The following is a 16,585-nucleotide window of genomic DNA, read 5'->3' on the forward strand; positions in this document are numbered from 1 at the left end:
GCATAAAAGGCATTTAAATTGAAAAAAAGAATTATGAAAAAGTAATTGAATTACATAAGTAATTAATTCCTGTTGCATGAATTTTAAATAGTTTTAACAAAAAATAAATAAAATTTTAATATATAATATATTTGTGCAATTCTTGGATATTCCCACAATAGGCACTTACAACCCCAAAACTAAATTCGGATTGGCTGAACGCTTCGGCTGTTTAGTGGGCTGTGGAACCAATGATGAGATTCCGTGCCAGTAATAAATTCATGGGCCCCACCCACTATTAAAGGTACAGGCCCCATGTATTTTATTACTGACCTTGAACCTTCTCATTGGTTCCACAACCTCCTAAACAGCCAAAGCTTTCAGCTAAACCTTTCTCCCCAAAATTAGGATTGAAATTATTGATTCTCATTAATATTTTTGCCCTTTTGGTTATGCTCGGTTGCAGTGTAATTTTATTTGCAGTAGTACAAATGCATGAGAGTGAAAATGTAAATTTTGGTTTACTTTTGTTTTGGGTTTTAGTTTGTTGTGATTCAGGTTTTATATTATTTCATTTGTATTACAACCAAACAAAATAAGGTAAAACTTTAAGCAAAAATAAATCAGAATTTGCACCCAAGTCATTTCCACTATCATAGTTTTGCATTAGTGCAATTAAATTTGCATTGCAACCAATTACAGCCTTAAGAACATAAAGCTAGTGATTGTTCATTGTGTTTTTTTCTTGAGGAGCTCTTAGGGTTGAAACTAGATATAAAAATTAAACATATTGAGATTGGGGTGCAAATGGACCGGATCATGATTTGATTCGAATTTGAATCCAATCTTATTTTGATGGATTCAGATATCCCTTTTGTTGGATTTTCAAATTGAATTGGATCGAAAAATATGATTTGTTTAATAATAAGATATAATACGAATAAACTCATATATGCTATATATATATATATATATAGATAGATAGAATTTCTTGTCTTTTTTGTTCTTTTTTTTGTATAAACTGCTATATTTATTTTATTTATGTTAATAGCTTGTTAAATTTTAGGGAGAAGTACAGATACACATGATGTAGAATTCTGAATTCTAACCCCCCTACTATTAGTCCTCTCCACCCTATAAACCACATCCTGCTCGTGAATTTGGCATCAATTCACAGTCAGATGCATTCCCTCTGTATTTGGAGCTATAAAATTCTGATATGGGCTGGGCTGATTGGTCATTCTCCCTACATTTTATAAACCTATGGGTCGTCCATCAAATCAGATTGAATGGAATTCAAATATTTGACATTATTAACAGATTAGAATTGGAATTGATTTTGTGAGATCTATTGAACCATCGGATCAGATTGGATATAGGATTTCATTATCAGATCGGATTAATTAAAATACCCTATTCGATTTAAATCCAATCCATTTGCATCCCTATAATGAAGTTTCCTAATATTACTACTCAATATACTGAGCGTTCCATTTGGTTCAATGTGGATCGATGTAGTTAGATTGTAAAGCTGCTTCCTATTTCACCCTGCCATTATGACCTAATTGGACTGATGGATTTATGGACCCTGAATTCCTCTTAATGGATCAGAGTATCAGACTCGAATTGAATCCAGATCACTGATCGGTGCCTTGACTGGATTCAAACCATTCATCTAATCCATTTAAGATTTATTTTTTCCTTTTTAAGTTGCTCTCCGAAAAGATGAGAAGGCTGGCTTTGGCTGCAGTACAATTTTATTTATACTAATACAAATGTATGAGGGTGCAAATGAAAAAAAAGGCAAATTCTAGTTTTATTTTATTTGCTTCATTATCCCATTTAGACCGCAATTAAATAAAATAAGTTAAACTTTAAAATAAAAATAGATCAAAATTTGCACTCTGCCTGCTACCCGAGATCTTCGGCCTTCCGACCACGGCCAAAGGACAGCCACTAACTTCTTCAGCAACGGCCAACGACGCACTCGACTATTTAAGGCATCATAACGATACTGCCCTTGCATTTTCAATTTATTACAGAAACGCCAACCCTTATGAACCCCGCCTCAGTCGTATCTGGGAACCGGGATATCGGACGGAGATGGGAAAATTGCCCTAAGCCCACTACCACCTCTAACTCCTAGGGCAATCATGTAAATAACATGTAACCTTAGGGTCGTTTTGTAGGGTTACCTGTCTACGTGGATGGATCCATGCAGAGAGCGTAACAAGCTTTTCTCTTTTAGAGAGGAGCCCAGGCGCAGGCGGCCAAATTCTCCCGGCCGGCCGAGCAGGGAAGAGGAATGAAGAGAAAGAGCGTAACACTTGCAGTAGTCCTACTGTTGCTTTCCACGACCGTTTTCCACCCCGCTGCCGGCCAGGGTGGTGGCAATCCCTTTGGCGGTGGCGGTGGCAGTGGCGGTGGTGAAGGCGATCTCTTGGGCGGTGGCGGTGGTGAAGGCGATCTCTTGGTTGGTGGCGATGGTGAAGGCGATCTCTTGGTTGGTGGCGATGGTGAAGGCGATTCGTCTGGCGGTGGAGGAGATCCGTTTGGCGGTGGCGGTGGCGGTGGTGGAGGCGATCCGTTTGGTGGTGGCGATCCCTTTGCAGGGTTGGATCCGGGTAACAACTCCACTGAAGCCACTCAGAAGCCGAATTCAAAACCTATGGAATTCAACGATTTCAAAGAAGACTATTTTCTTAATCCAAGGGCTGCAGACACCGTCTACGAACTCCCAAACCAGCCCCCATCAGTTGAGATTCATCAATATGCCGGTTTCGTCAGAGTGAACAATGTAATCAAGAGAGATTTATTCTACTGGTTTGCTTCCGCAACAGGAGTCGACGACCCTTCTTCCAAGCCTATCATACTCTGGTTATCTGGAGGTATGAATGCATGAGCTTATCATCCATCGTCGCTTCAGGCGATGTTTTTTCCCACCTTTTTCTATATTTTTCACACTAAATCACCCATCACCGGAGATTCCTCAAACTGTATTTGGTTTGATAGAACATAAGAGAGAAACACAGAAAGCTGATGAAAATTCCCATGCAACAGTAATGGGATGATTGTATCGACTACCTTGTCACGTATACAGAACCTGTGGACAGCACAGGCTGTTTATTGTGGACCCCCAAAGTTTTTTCATTTCATGACAAGACAATAAACAAGCCTGGCTCTTTCACGTGGCAATGGGGATAAATTTGGGTCCAAAAATTTGCCACGTGGATAGAATAAACCCGTTTGAGAAATGCTCAGAAAAAAAAAACAAAAGATGGGGCCACGTGGCAGAATATGGCAGGTGGTATCTACCATTTAATTTTTTTTTTGTTTAATAATTTGGATTTTGCGAGTTTGAACAGAAATTAATTAATTATATATCAGCATTAATGTTGAACTGTTGATGCATAGATCTAAGATGTTCGTCAATTGGAACTGGAGGGTTCCAGCAGATTGGGCCTTTTCTTGTAGAAGAGGATGGGCAAACCCTATACGAAAATCCATACTCATGGAATAAAGGTAAGAAATTACTTGGTTGCTTTCTGTAATACTAACCATGTTTGGCAATATGAGAAAGAAAAATGGGTTCATTTCATGTTGTTAAAAATAATTTCCTTGAAATGGAATCATATTATCAGTTCGACCCACAGAGGCTGTAAATGGTATCAATTCAATTCGAATCTGAGTTTGATTTGTTTATAATCGGGTCCAATAGAAATCCAATATCTCATTCGGTATAATTCGAGTGGATTTAATTTAAATATGAATGCTCATACGTTATATTGTATTTATTAATAATAAAGTTGTTTGATTTTTATGTTTTAGGGAGAAATAGTACAGGCCCAATATAGATTTCTGATTTTTGCTGTAGAGTTTATATACATTAAAAATATCAGAAATCCACATTCTGTACATTAATGCCCACACACTCACCCCAATTATACTTTGGGCCAAAATTCTGACCCTGGGTTGAATTGTCATTTTCCCTTTTTTTTTTCGAATTAATTAAGAAGGGTGAATTTAAGACTTACTTTTATCAGCCCTTGAGGCTTGAGATAATGTTGTTTCCACTTTCCTGTGTACATGAAACATTTCAGTTGCCAACCTTCTATTCGTGGATGCCATAGAGACAGTTGGCTTCTCCAGGGCAAATACCTCAGAAGTATCACCCTCAGATCCAATCGTGGTGACTAGTATAACCAGATTCATCATTCTATGGCTCCAGCGATTCCCAAAATACATGAACAACGAACTGTATATCGCTGGCCAAGACTACATTGGCACATTCGGGCCCCAGATTGCTCTCCGCATTGCTAGGATCAACCGCAAGGCGAAACAAGGGTTGTTCATCAACCTCAAAGGACTAGTGGTAAGACCGATTCCATTGTTTTTCATAAGTTGTTCGTTGTGTTAGTTTTTCCTTCTGTCAGTCTCAAAACCCTAGTGCATTTTGTGAGTTGCAGATGGGGAGTCCAGCGCTCGACCCAGCTGAAGATGAGATCGGCAAGCTTGAATACTTGTGGAGTCACAATCTCATTTCCGATTCGTTGTACAAAAACTATTTGTTAAAATGCGTCAAACAGAAGAGCATGGACTGCTTTGAAGAAATAATGGCTACTGGAGACATGGTAGTTAAACTGAACAGAAGACTACTCTATACTAAACGCTTGTGTCCTGTAGAAAAAGGTGTTGACGTTGGATTTAATTTCGTGGTATGCCAGCTGAGTGAACAACCATTCTGAAACGTTTATTAGCTTTGCTTAAGTAGCAACAGATTGGGGAATGGCTTCTTCTGCATCTGATTAACTTTGTTTCCATGAAACCCAGCTACGCGTTTACAGGTGTGAAGACCAATATGTGGCTGGCTACTTCAACACACTTTTCGTTCAGAGAGCTCTACACATACACGCCAAGAAAGGCGTTCTGTTTTGGAGCTACTGCAATGAGTAAGCCAACTTCAACACTCCAAAGGGTGTCTGTGGTTCAAAGCGCATTAACTAAATGTGAAATTATTTCCTTGCAGCGAGTTGAGTTTGCAATCTTCGCATGTTAATACACTGGAAGATATTCAGAAATTGTTGGCTACTGGGCTCAGGATACTAATATACAGGCAAGTGAATATGTATAAACAGTACATTTTTTGGTTCCTTGCATTGAGTGCAAATTTGGCACCCATTTCCTTTTCACTTTATATGCTCAGAAACTCATCGTGAGCTTCATTATTTGTTGCAGTGGTGATCTGGATCTCACCAATCCTTTTCTGGGGACAGTGAGATCTTTGGAGAAGCTCAATTTAACCATCGTTGAGTCTTGGAGACCGTGGTTCAGCAACGCTCTTGAGGCAAGATGTTTACTGATGACTATTCAAATTTATTTCTATATATTCTGTTTCCCAAATCTCAGAAACTGACCTGTATATGTTGGTTTGCAGATCGCAGGATTCACGGAGACTTATCAAGGTGGACTAGTATATGCAACGGTGAGGAATTCAGGGATATGGATCGGTAAAGATCAGCCCGATTTGGCCCTTACCTTGATCACAAGCTTCCTTAACAACCAACCCCTCCCTCGTTCTAAATATTTATTTTCTTCTTGATTGATAATTCTCTGCCTGTGTGAGCAGTTTTCCTGTCACTCTTGCAACAGCAGAGCCTTATAATTGCCCCCTGTGATTAATGAATAAATTCTGTTAATTTTTTTTTTTGTTTTTTAATATGTTTATTTATTTGAGAATGACAAGAGCTACATCTGGAGTATACATATAAAGCTATCTACCCTCTAATATTATTGTGTAAGACCCAGAAATACAGATTGAAATGGCACAGGAAAACAAGGTTGAGCAACCTTTCACACACAGAAAACCCTACACCCCAGAACACCTGAGTTCTCACTCACATTGTTCTCACCCTCTGAGATACATCAAAGAGAAAACCCAGCATTGACATAACATATTCAGGTCAGACCCATAAACAGAAATCAGGTTTAGTCCATATACCTTGGCACCCACCACAAACCTCAATGAAACTTTCCCTTCGGGGTTTCTCTTTACAAAGTTGGGTTGGATCATGGAGCAGGCTACACAATAATTGAAGGCACAACTCAAAAAAAATAGGCCTTGTTTGGCAATTGAAAGCCTAATAGACTAAAAGACAGATGCCAAAAAAGTCCCAAAAAGACCAAAATGGTCTAGATCTGAGAAGCTCCGAGCCAAGCTTATCAATTTGGGTTGACAAAAATTCGACTCAGAGTTCGAACTTTCTGCCCCAACAATTGAACTTAGAAGCATCGAATTCGAACTCTCAGCTTCCTCCCCTCCTTTCTTCTCGTCGGCGTCCATTTTCTAGAGATTTTTCACCCCTGTTCTCCGGCCACCGCAGCGGCGATATTCACCACATTTTCACTCGGGTTTTCGGCAGTTTTTCACCGTGTTTTAGAGATGCTTCTCGTCGCCATCCATCATCTACATTGATTCCGGTAAATCCCATCTCGTTGTCCTTCAGTCTTCAATGCCCAAGCCTCAACAGCCATCGCCTCCGACGCATATTCGATGCATTCGACAAGAACAGCGACGGCACAATCACTGTCCATGAGCTCTGCCAAGCTCTAAACCTTCTCGGCCTGGACACTAACCCCTCTGAGCTAGACTCCATCGTGCATGGCTTCATAAAGCTAGGCAATACGGGGTTGGAATACGACGACTTAGAAGCGTTGCACCAGTCGTTGGGGGAAACGTATCACCGGGTGGACCAAGCAGAGGACCAAAGGGCGTGTGTCGCGGATCCTTTGTCGTTGGAGGAGTCGGACTTGACAGAGGCATTTAAGGTGTTTGACGAGGACGGAGATGGGTTTATATCGGCGAGGGAGTTGCAGGTGGTGCTGGGGAAGTTGGGATTGCCGGAGGGGAGGGAGATCAGTAGAGTTGAGCAGATGATCTTTCTGTTGATCGAAATCATGATGGAAGTGTTGACTTTTATGAGTTCAAGGCTATGCTGCAAAATGTCTTGGTCCGCAGCTCTTGATTTCTTTCTTTAATTATTCTCTCGAGAGATTGCCAAATGGATGGATTGTTGAGTTCACATTGTCTTTTTTTTGGGAGACTTGATTACAATGTCCATTGAAGCAAAACAGGCCCAAAATATCAGAAATCTGTCTCTCTTTATAACTATTGTATTTGAAAATTTTTATTTGGGAGTTTGAGTACCGCAAGTATTATTTATATCACGGTTTTCAAAACCGGGAATCAATCTGGTGATCGGTTTCGGTTTCCTTAAAACTGGATTTTGTTTAAAAACAGTTGATTTTGGTTAGCAAACCGCTGATTTGAGTGGTTAATCGTTTGAACGGTTTTGACTGTTTTTGATTTTTTTTTAATTTTTTTTTATCAGAATGGGACAATCGGACTATTCGACCCGATAATCAGATCTCTAACTAGTTCGGTCTTCAGATCGGTTTTAAAAACCATGATTTATATGTTTGAATGTGTCACGGAGTCCCATGCATGACATTTCACATGTATGTAAGAGGGATCCACAAGTGTGTTTGCCAAACAGTCTTTTGGTCTTTTTAGCTTTTGAAAAGATCTTTGAAAAAGGTTACAACCAAACGGTCTTTGGTCTTTGAAAATCTATCTATGAAAGCTCGCCAGTCTTTTGATGTCTTGAACTTTTGGAAGATGTTCCTAAAAAGATTTACCAAACACCTCCATAATTAATGAGCTGATTCCATATTGTCATTTTATCAGCTTGGTCTAGGAGAGAAAAATGTTCTTGTGCATTAGCTTCAGCTAGGGGTGTAAATGGTATCCAAAAACCCTATTTGATATAATCAAACTAAATTTGGATAATTCTAATAAAGTAGTTGGTCAAATTTGGATGCAAAACCTATACCATGTGGTTTATCAAATCAAATTCAAATATAACCTGATTCAATTTGATAAATATCTAAATTTATTATAAGTTCAAACTAATTGATTGAATTGGAATATTCAAATATTTGAGTCAAATTCATATTTGGTTCATCTTTCTAAGAATCTCTTGGATCGATATTGAATTGAACTTGTGGCTCAGTTTGGAAAGAATATAAATACAAATATGTATGGTGCAAAGCCTTGTATTTTGTATTTCTAGGCCTGTATTTGAAATGTATATATTTGTTTTTGTACTCTTTCCAAACTGAGCCTCAACAATTAATTTCACTCCCTTTATACCCCTAGCTTCAGTTGCTCTTGACACAGGCGCTCCATATATCATGCAGAAAATTGAGGTCCCGTTTGGTTCTCAAGAATAGGGGTTTGGAATTGGAATTGAAATGGGCTATTCTGATTCCGACTGTTTGGTTGGGTGTAATCATAATCCTATTCCTATTCTCGGTGGAATATTTTTCTCACATTTGAGGGAATGGCCATTCCCTCCCCCTCTCTTAGGAATGAAATCTCATTCATGCTAATTCCAATTTTTATTCCTATTCTTATCTGAACCAAACAGACTAAGGGATAGATCATTTCGATTCTAATTCTTAAGGATTTTAATTCTGACTACTATGATAGCAAACCAAACAGACCCTAAATAGCTTATGAAGATCATCAGTATGATGGATGGTCGAACATTGAATTATTTTGTGCAGTTATTTGAAGCCTTTTATGAACTAACTAGCTAGTGGCAAGCAAGATGGTAATGGTGTCATTGGTAGCATTGGAATACTTTATAATCTCTATTACAATTACGTGAGTATTGTTTAACTTGAGTGCAGGTATATATGCTTCTGACCTTGACTGTCTTAATTCTATTGTAGAGGTGTAACTCGGGCCGTGTCACCTGCGGCCAAGTATGGCCTAACACAATTTTGAGTTAGCTCGACCTGGCACAATGGTTCACGGGTTGTGTTGGGTATGGCACGATTGTATGGGCTGTGTTGTGCTTGGGGTTTTAGGTCCATAGGCCAGCTTAGCATGGCACGACTTAGCGGGCTGTGCCACCCACAACCCGCATGCTTACATAGCTAGCACTATATACATAATATATTTATATATTTATCTTATTATATATATATATATTATTAATATAGTTATATATTATATATATTAATATATAATATATTATATATTATATAAATTATAATTGTACAATAATATGTAGTATATAATATATTAATAAAATAAATAATTGTTTTCAATTTTATTATAACATTTTATTTAATTATTATGTATATAAACAATTGTATGCATCTAAATTCATATAAAATAAAAATTTTAAGTTTTTTCAAATTTTTAATAAATAGCTTTGGCCCACTCCATGGCTTGACCTGGCCTAAGGCTTGGCCCATGATCCATCTCGGCTTGTGGCATGACACAATATGGCATGGGCCCGCACAGGCTTGGGCCATGGGCCCTGTTGGGCCGACCCCCCAAAATATCCCAAGGGTGGGAAGCACGGCTTGAGGTGGCCCACGGGCTGGCATGGCTCGCACTTTACGCGGGCCGTGCCATACCGACCCATCACGACCCGTTTTATAGCTCTATTGTATTGTATGATTCTATACCTATTCTAATTCTCTCTCACATAACAAAATGAAGGGGGTTTTTATTGATTCATTCACCTCAGAAATGTTTATAAGTTCGTATAGTTGGAAACGGTGATAGGTAATGGGGCATTGCAGCATAGGTGGGGGTTTGAGACAATATATTCAAAAAACCAATAAAAATTTCTGTACGGGGGGAGCAAATAAAAAAATTCCCCAAAAGGAAAAACTCAAAGTATTAGGTTCTTAGCTTGAACCAGAAAGAGAAGATTATAATTGGATTGAAGACAGGATATGAAAAGCTCATATCCCGGTTACTGTATTTTCTTATATTCCCACATTATAAAATTTAAAGTAGAATATCTTAATAGTATCATATGATGTTAATATTTGTGAAGGGGATTATCTAAATATTTTAATATTTAAATTTAATTATTGTGTTAAGATAACTAAAGAAATACAGTAAATTTTTTTTTCTTCATATTAATTATTTGAATTTTAGATATATCATAGTTAAGAAGATAGGAATTAAAAATAAAAAATAATATGATTAAAAATAAATTTAAATGCTTGTAATAAATGTACACATGCATTTGTACATGAAAATTTTAAATTACAATAACAATTATTATTATTATTATTATTATTATTATTATTATTATTATTATTATTATTATTATTATTATTTTAAATTACCATAAATAAAAATATTTTTTATTTAATGTATTGAATATTATTGTTATTCCAATTCTACCATAAATAAAAATATTTTTTATTTAATGTATTGAATATATAACATTATAAATATTCCTAAATGTTTTCTACAAAATTTTATACTTTTCATTTTTTCTGTTCTATCTTTTCTTAATTATTTATTATTCAATTATGACATCATGATTTTTTTTTTGAAAATTTGGATCATTGACTCGCCATCTAGATAAGAAAATACCTCTGATTTTAGATCAGTTTTAATTATATATTTTATTTACATTATATAAATAATTTTTTTATCACACTTAATTTTTGTTTGACATAATTAATATATAATTTTTATATATATTCTTTTTATAGAGATTTTTTATAATTCAACAATCATATCATTGATTAATTCATTTGATTCATACCACTAACCCACCACCCAAAAAGAAAAATAGTTTAGATTCTAGGTTGATATTAAATTTTGTATTACATTTTCATCATTATTAAAATTGTTTCTTATGTACAATACTTATTTTGTTTAATATAATGAATGTATAATATTAGAGATGTACCCAATATTTTATTTTCTATAAATATATAACTTTAGATATGTGCCCAAAATTTTTCTATTTTCTATTTTTTTAATTCTTTGTATTTTCTATTTTTAAAATTTTATTGTTTGACTATGATATCAAGTTAATTTTAAATTTGGAATTCCATTTTTATTACTAATAAAAATACTTCTTACATTTCATACTTATTCTTGTTTAGTATTGTAAATATATGCCCAATTCTTTTTATTTTTTCTTATATTATATATTTTAATTTTTTATTATTTAATTATGACATTATTTATTAACCCATTTAACCCCAAATGGTTGAATTGGTTACCCACCACCTAGAGGGGGAAGAAAATGGTTATGTTTTCAAATTACTTTTTAAAATATTTATTTTATACTATTAAAATTAATATTAAGGATTTAATTGTAGAATTTAGTGATGAGAAAAATATATCTTAAATATAGGATTTAATAAGAGAATATGCCTTAGATATGGGATTTAATGAGAGAGACTAGGAAAATAGTTTTATTTCCAATTGGTTTTAAATTTTACATTCCATTTTCATCATTAATAAAAAAAATTCTTATTTATCATACTTATTATTGTTTAATTTGTCGAATATATGATATTAAAATTGTTTCTATTGTTTTAATTTATATATGTATTTTTGAATTTTATAATTTAATTGTGGCAACATGCATCGATTGACCCATTTGTCCCAAAATGGTTTAATTTCTGACCACCACCTAGATGAAAAACTATTTTTCTAGGTAGATTTCAAAAGTATAAGTTTTTATGTTATTGGAATTATTAATTTATTATGTATGAATTTAATTAACAGAATTTAATGATGAGAAGAAACAAAAAATGCCTTAAATATATGATTCAATGGGGGTGAATGCAAATTAATATCTTAAATGCTGGATTTATTGAGAGGGAATTGAATGCATTGAATATCTGAAAATCATCTCTTTTCAACTCATTTAATATCACTAATTGATTATCCTATTTCCCCACATTTTTTTATCAACAAATTTAAATATGAAGAGGTAAATTTTATCCTCAGAAAATTCAAGAAATATTCTTGAGGCTATTCATGCTTTTTAAAATAGTATAGATATAGATTTCTCACATGTGTGATTACACTACTCTACATAAAATTTGTAATGTCTTTATCCGGAAAGCTGATCCTTTGGCTACTAGGTGTTTTGTGCGTCTTAGTCTTTTTTAGGCTTCAGCAAGCACGGAAGATCCATTTTTGTTATAGTTTTTTTGGTAACAGAAAATCAATAATACCAAAAGACGCTTCGAGTGAAATTTTTTTGCCTTTCCATGCAATAAATTGCCTTTAAATGTGTTTTCAGGAACCCGATAGACGGAGGCGCTTACCTTCCTGATCTTTAAAGACAAAACTCCAAATACTAAGTACACCTTTTGGCCATCTGGGCTGTCATAAGATCTTTCTAAAAAGACTTACCAAAATGTTTAATAGTTGATTTTATTCACACAATAGTGCAAGATTTAGAGGCCATTGCTTGGTGCAATGCTGACAAGTGTGAGAATGCAGGTTTGAGTAGCAGAGGGATCACTTTGTTTGGAAAGAAGCCAAAGGTTAGGATCCGTATGTAGTCCATCACTCCATAGACATCAAATAGCTGGGACCACCAATGAATCATGGCCTTTGTTTTTTCTTCCTTCAGATATCCATGCTAAGAAGAAAATGATGGGTTTGTGAACAAATTAGCAATTCTATTGGAATGGATATTTTATTGTCGCCCAAAGGAAAAGAAAAACCGTATCAACTGCTTTTATTTTATATATATATATATATATCCAGAAACATAAAAATGGCAGATTTTCTCAACTTTCATTGTATAAATTAATCTAATTTGGAGATTGTGCAATCAAGTAAAATGCTTTCCAAGTGTTCTCCGTTTTAGTTGTTAGTTTTTTTCTAAAACCTGGAACTCTGTTTGATCCAGATAATGGGCTGTGTACGTATATCTAAGTTGATTGGCCGATGGGCCAAGATCCATTTGGGCCTACAAGCTGACACCGGTCAGTTCTTTTAATGTCAGCGGGCCAGAGTCCAGAGAAACAATCTTCTTTCCTTTATTTCCCTCCTTTTCTTTTCTGGGCTGAAATTGACAAAACTCAGTTTGATTCAGTAGTTTGGCTGGCCCATTGACCAGTCCAGATGGTTCGTGGAAATGGGTTGGGAAAATCCTATGGAATGGACCAACCGGTTGACCCAGTCAGTCCAGTCCATTAGACTCGGATGAGTTCAAATGTTCAATACCTGGAAAACGGTTCAGCAGTTTTAACCATAAGCCACCACACTAAAAGGGTTCAGCTGATACAACCCGGGCCGAATATCGGGTTCTAGGATTGGCCCAAAACTGTTGAGGATCTGGTCCAGGTCCAGGTCCATCCGATCCGACTGGTTATACATTTGGTTTTTTTCTTTTTTTTTTTCATTTCCCAAGGATGAGCGACCGGTCATCCAGTTGAGATCTTTAATACATACAGCTCTGAGCCTCTGAGTCATACAAAAGCAGGGATTGGGTGGGTGTACCTAACCCTTTTGTGTAGAGATTTGGCCATACACATCATCATTCTGTTCCACTGTTTTGAAGCATCTCCAGTTTTCTACTGACATTGTATTTTCTATTCGGGACTTCTGGCCTCGTTTCCTTGGTGGGTGACAGGGAGAGACGGATAGGCTTGGGGCCCACCAAAGTTCACCTCCCCTTGAAATCTTGCATCAAAGAAAGACCAGTCACCCATGAAAAGTCAGAGAAAGAGAGTGAGAGAAACCTGCAGTGCAGGCCCCACCGTGATTTAATTTGATTGGAACTTATTGCCTGGGTCTCACTTACCAAAATTAACTTTTTTGCTTTTGGGGGTTGGGGGTTTCACTTCTTTTCATCGCTGCTTTCTGTTTGGTTTTTTTACAGACCAAGGTCAAAGAACCGAATAGGCATCTCAGTAAAAATTGCTCCACTAAGCTAAAGAGCCTCCCCCTAAGCCTCCAAGCAAATAAAAAATGAAGCAAGAAGAGAAAAAAAGCTAGTCCTTTGCTTGTCTCCTTCTTCCCCACAACTTGAAATTTAAAAAGAAAAAGGTGGAAGGACCCATGAATGATCAAGACCTCTTAAAATTGCTTGTTTTTCATGGTGTGTCCTATCCAAAAGAAAAATTCAAATGGTGTATCTTACTCAATGATAGACTCCAATTTCAGAGATTGAATTTGGGTTTAAAAATTGAACAAGATGCTCTCTTAAACAATAGTGATGAGAACCACGTTCTTATGTTTTGAGGGATTTCTGTTGGGGAACCCCTTGGTAGGCCTACAATAGGGAAGAATATGCTGCATGTGGATGATGAACTATTCAGAGATTTCAATTCATGAATAATCTCTTTATCCAATTTTATTTATGATGGTTTCTTAATTAATTTCACTACTAGTCTAATTTATATACTATAAATGATGAAAGCATAAGTTGAAACAAAGAAACAGAGTTCTGAATGCATGTCAACAAAAAAGGAGCCAAATGAACAATACAAAGTCTTGCTTTGATCTATACTCTTGTATTTTTCTGCAAGGAGTCTTTTGCTTTTGCTTTTCTGATTTGGAGCTCCATGTGTAATTCAAACTCTGCTCCTTCATTCACAGGTGTTCATTTGTTGTACCCATCTTCTGGCTTGATGAGAGAGAGAGAAAGAGAGAGGAGAAGCTGTATTCACATCATGGCAGACCTGCAATCCTCTTTGGGTTTGAGTTGGGATTTACAGAAGTAACAAATGCAGGTGAAGGGAGGGTTCAAATTGTCCAGACCTCCTTAAACAAGCAAACATAGTTGTAGGTGGTCCCATCTCCCAAAGGCCCATGCCCTAAATTCAATACTATCCAATACTTGGAGCCCATTACTCCCCCACTTAAATGAACCAAATGGTCCCCTCCATCTTTTCATTCTTTCCTTGCTTACATTGTCTGTCTCAATAACAGGAACAATGAACAGTTAAAAGTTGGAGAGAGTGAGTTCACATCTCAATTGCCTCCAACTTTTAAGCAGTAGCTGAGAGGTAGAGAGCTCTTTGTTTACCAGAATAAAAAGGTACACTCCTTGAAAGTAGCCACGTGTCAACACCCCAGTACAAAAGAGAAAGAAAAGCTTCACCCTGCTTTTTAGGAACTTGCATTTATCTCTGCTTTCAAGGTGGATGATGAGAGAGTTTCCGGTTTCCGCCATGCTATGATTTATGAATGCCCACTTCATTTCAGAATTCACAGATTTGATAATTTGATTCCTCCCCCTCACCTCCTCACCCCCCTCCCCCCTAGACCCATCATATACAAATCTAACCTACAGGCAGGGTACGTTGGTGGAGGAATCTAATGACCGTACACGTGGCATAGAAACAGGGCTGTCAGATTTATCATTGTCTCAGATGGGTCCCACGGGGAGAGGATAGTCCAACTCCAAGCCCAGTCAGTATCCATACATCCATGACATCAGAATCAGTTTTTCTTTTCTTTCCCCCCATAATGTAGTCCCCACCCACCGTTCCCCCAGAGAGAGAGAGAGAGGGAGGGTTTTTTATTGGATGGTTAGGATTTGTGAATCTTGTGATTCGGGACCCACTGGGAAAGTGGGCCCGATGCAGCTTCGTATGCACCATAACCCTTGTGTAGTTGTGTGTGTGTCAGAGCCTCACAATGACTCACTCGTTCGTACACCGTTTAGGTTGCAGTACCATTTGCTGTAAGTATAAAAAATGACATTGCTGGACGAGCTTTTTAACTCTTTATGGTCGTCCTACTTTCGTGTCCTTTTACCATTTTACCACAAACATGTCCAAGTGCTTGGATTTGGCCACTTCTCTTTCTATTTGCACCCTTGCCACTCTCTCTCTCTCTCTCCCCTCTTCCTGTTGAGATTGTTCAACTTTTTAACAAGATGATGATAAAGGTCATTTGGGTTGAAAAGCCCCTGTTTTACTTCTTTTCCTTTGTCCATATTGCCCTTGTTATTCCCTTTCTTTACCAAAATGCCATCCTCAAGGCAACTACCCAATTATTCTTTTGGTGATGAAAATGGGATGGGATGGATGTATATGCCCTTGTGAGTTGTCTCTGACCATCCAAAAAGAATGGAATGTGTGGTCGCGATCAATTCAATCCAGTCAACTTTTGCTGTGGTGGAAGGTTTAATGTGGGACCCTCCCAGAGGGGTACGTGTATGGTTAGTATGTCTCTAGGCTGGTTTTACAGTCTGTATGGTATTAAATGAAGGGGTTGAAAAAGAGAGATGCCAATGAAGAAAAGGAAGAAAACTCAGACTTCAAAAAGTTCAAACTATGCCACCACTGTAATTCTTTAGCCCAATCCCTCCTTCTCTCTCTCTCTCTCTATTATGAACCATGAATGAATTAAATTCTCTTCATAAACAGTCTATATCTAATCCTACAAACAGTCTATATCTCAGTCCTTTTGACCAAAATAATTAACTAAGCCACCGTCTCCCGGCTGGCCGGTTGAGCTCCGGCGACGGTGGGGGTTCTCAGGGAGGTGCTCTGCTGCAGTAAATTTTGATATCCATATTTATTTATAAACTACAAATCGTACCTATCCATGCATAGGCAATGATGTCTATACTCTTAATACATATTTCTGAAAGAAAGAAGAGTTATTGAAATGCTGCTGTTTCTACTTCTTCTTTTATTATATACCTTAGTAATGGCGCCTGAATGATTGAGAACATTGGATGAAGCCATGGGCCAGGTAAGGATTCTAGGGTCAATTCAAGTTTATTGGTTATAGTAC

General features: G+C 36.8%; 1 protein-coding gene and 1 pseudogene across 1 annotated transcript; both read left to right on the forward strand.

Moving 5' to 3' along the window:
* Window positions 1-2,051: 2,051 nt before the first annotated feature.
* On the forward strand, window positions 2,052-5,764 carry LOC148848250 (serine carboxypeptidase-like 38). The gene is made up of 8 exons (XM_088949285.1): window positions 2,052-2,867; window positions 3,394-3,501; window positions 4,080-4,351; window positions 4,446-4,694; window positions 4,810-4,928; window positions 5,006-5,092; window positions 5,215-5,323; window positions 5,414-5,764. The coding sequence occupies exons 1-8, from the start codon at window positions 2,285-2,287 to the stop codon at window positions 5,576-5,578; spliced, it is 1,692 nt and encodes a 563-aa protein (XP_088805411.1). The 5' UTR covers window positions 2,052-2,284; the 3' UTR covers window positions 5,579-5,764.
* Window positions 5,765-6,000: 236 nt separating this feature from the next.
* Window positions 6,001-7,127, forward strand: LOC148848251 (putative calcium-binding protein CML43; annotated as a pseudogene).
* The last annotated feature ends 9,458 nt before the right edge of the window (window positions 7,128-16,585 follow it).

Source organism: Nelumbo lutea, chromosome 6 (genome assembly GCF_056320005.1).
Source record: "Nelumbo lutea isolate HS-2025 chromosome 6, American lotus-T2T, whole genome shotgun sequence".
In the NCBI taxonomy this organism is placed as follows: domain Eukaryota; kingdom Viridiplantae; phylum Streptophyta; class Magnoliopsida; order Proteales; family Nelumbonaceae; genus Nelumbo; species Nelumbo lutea.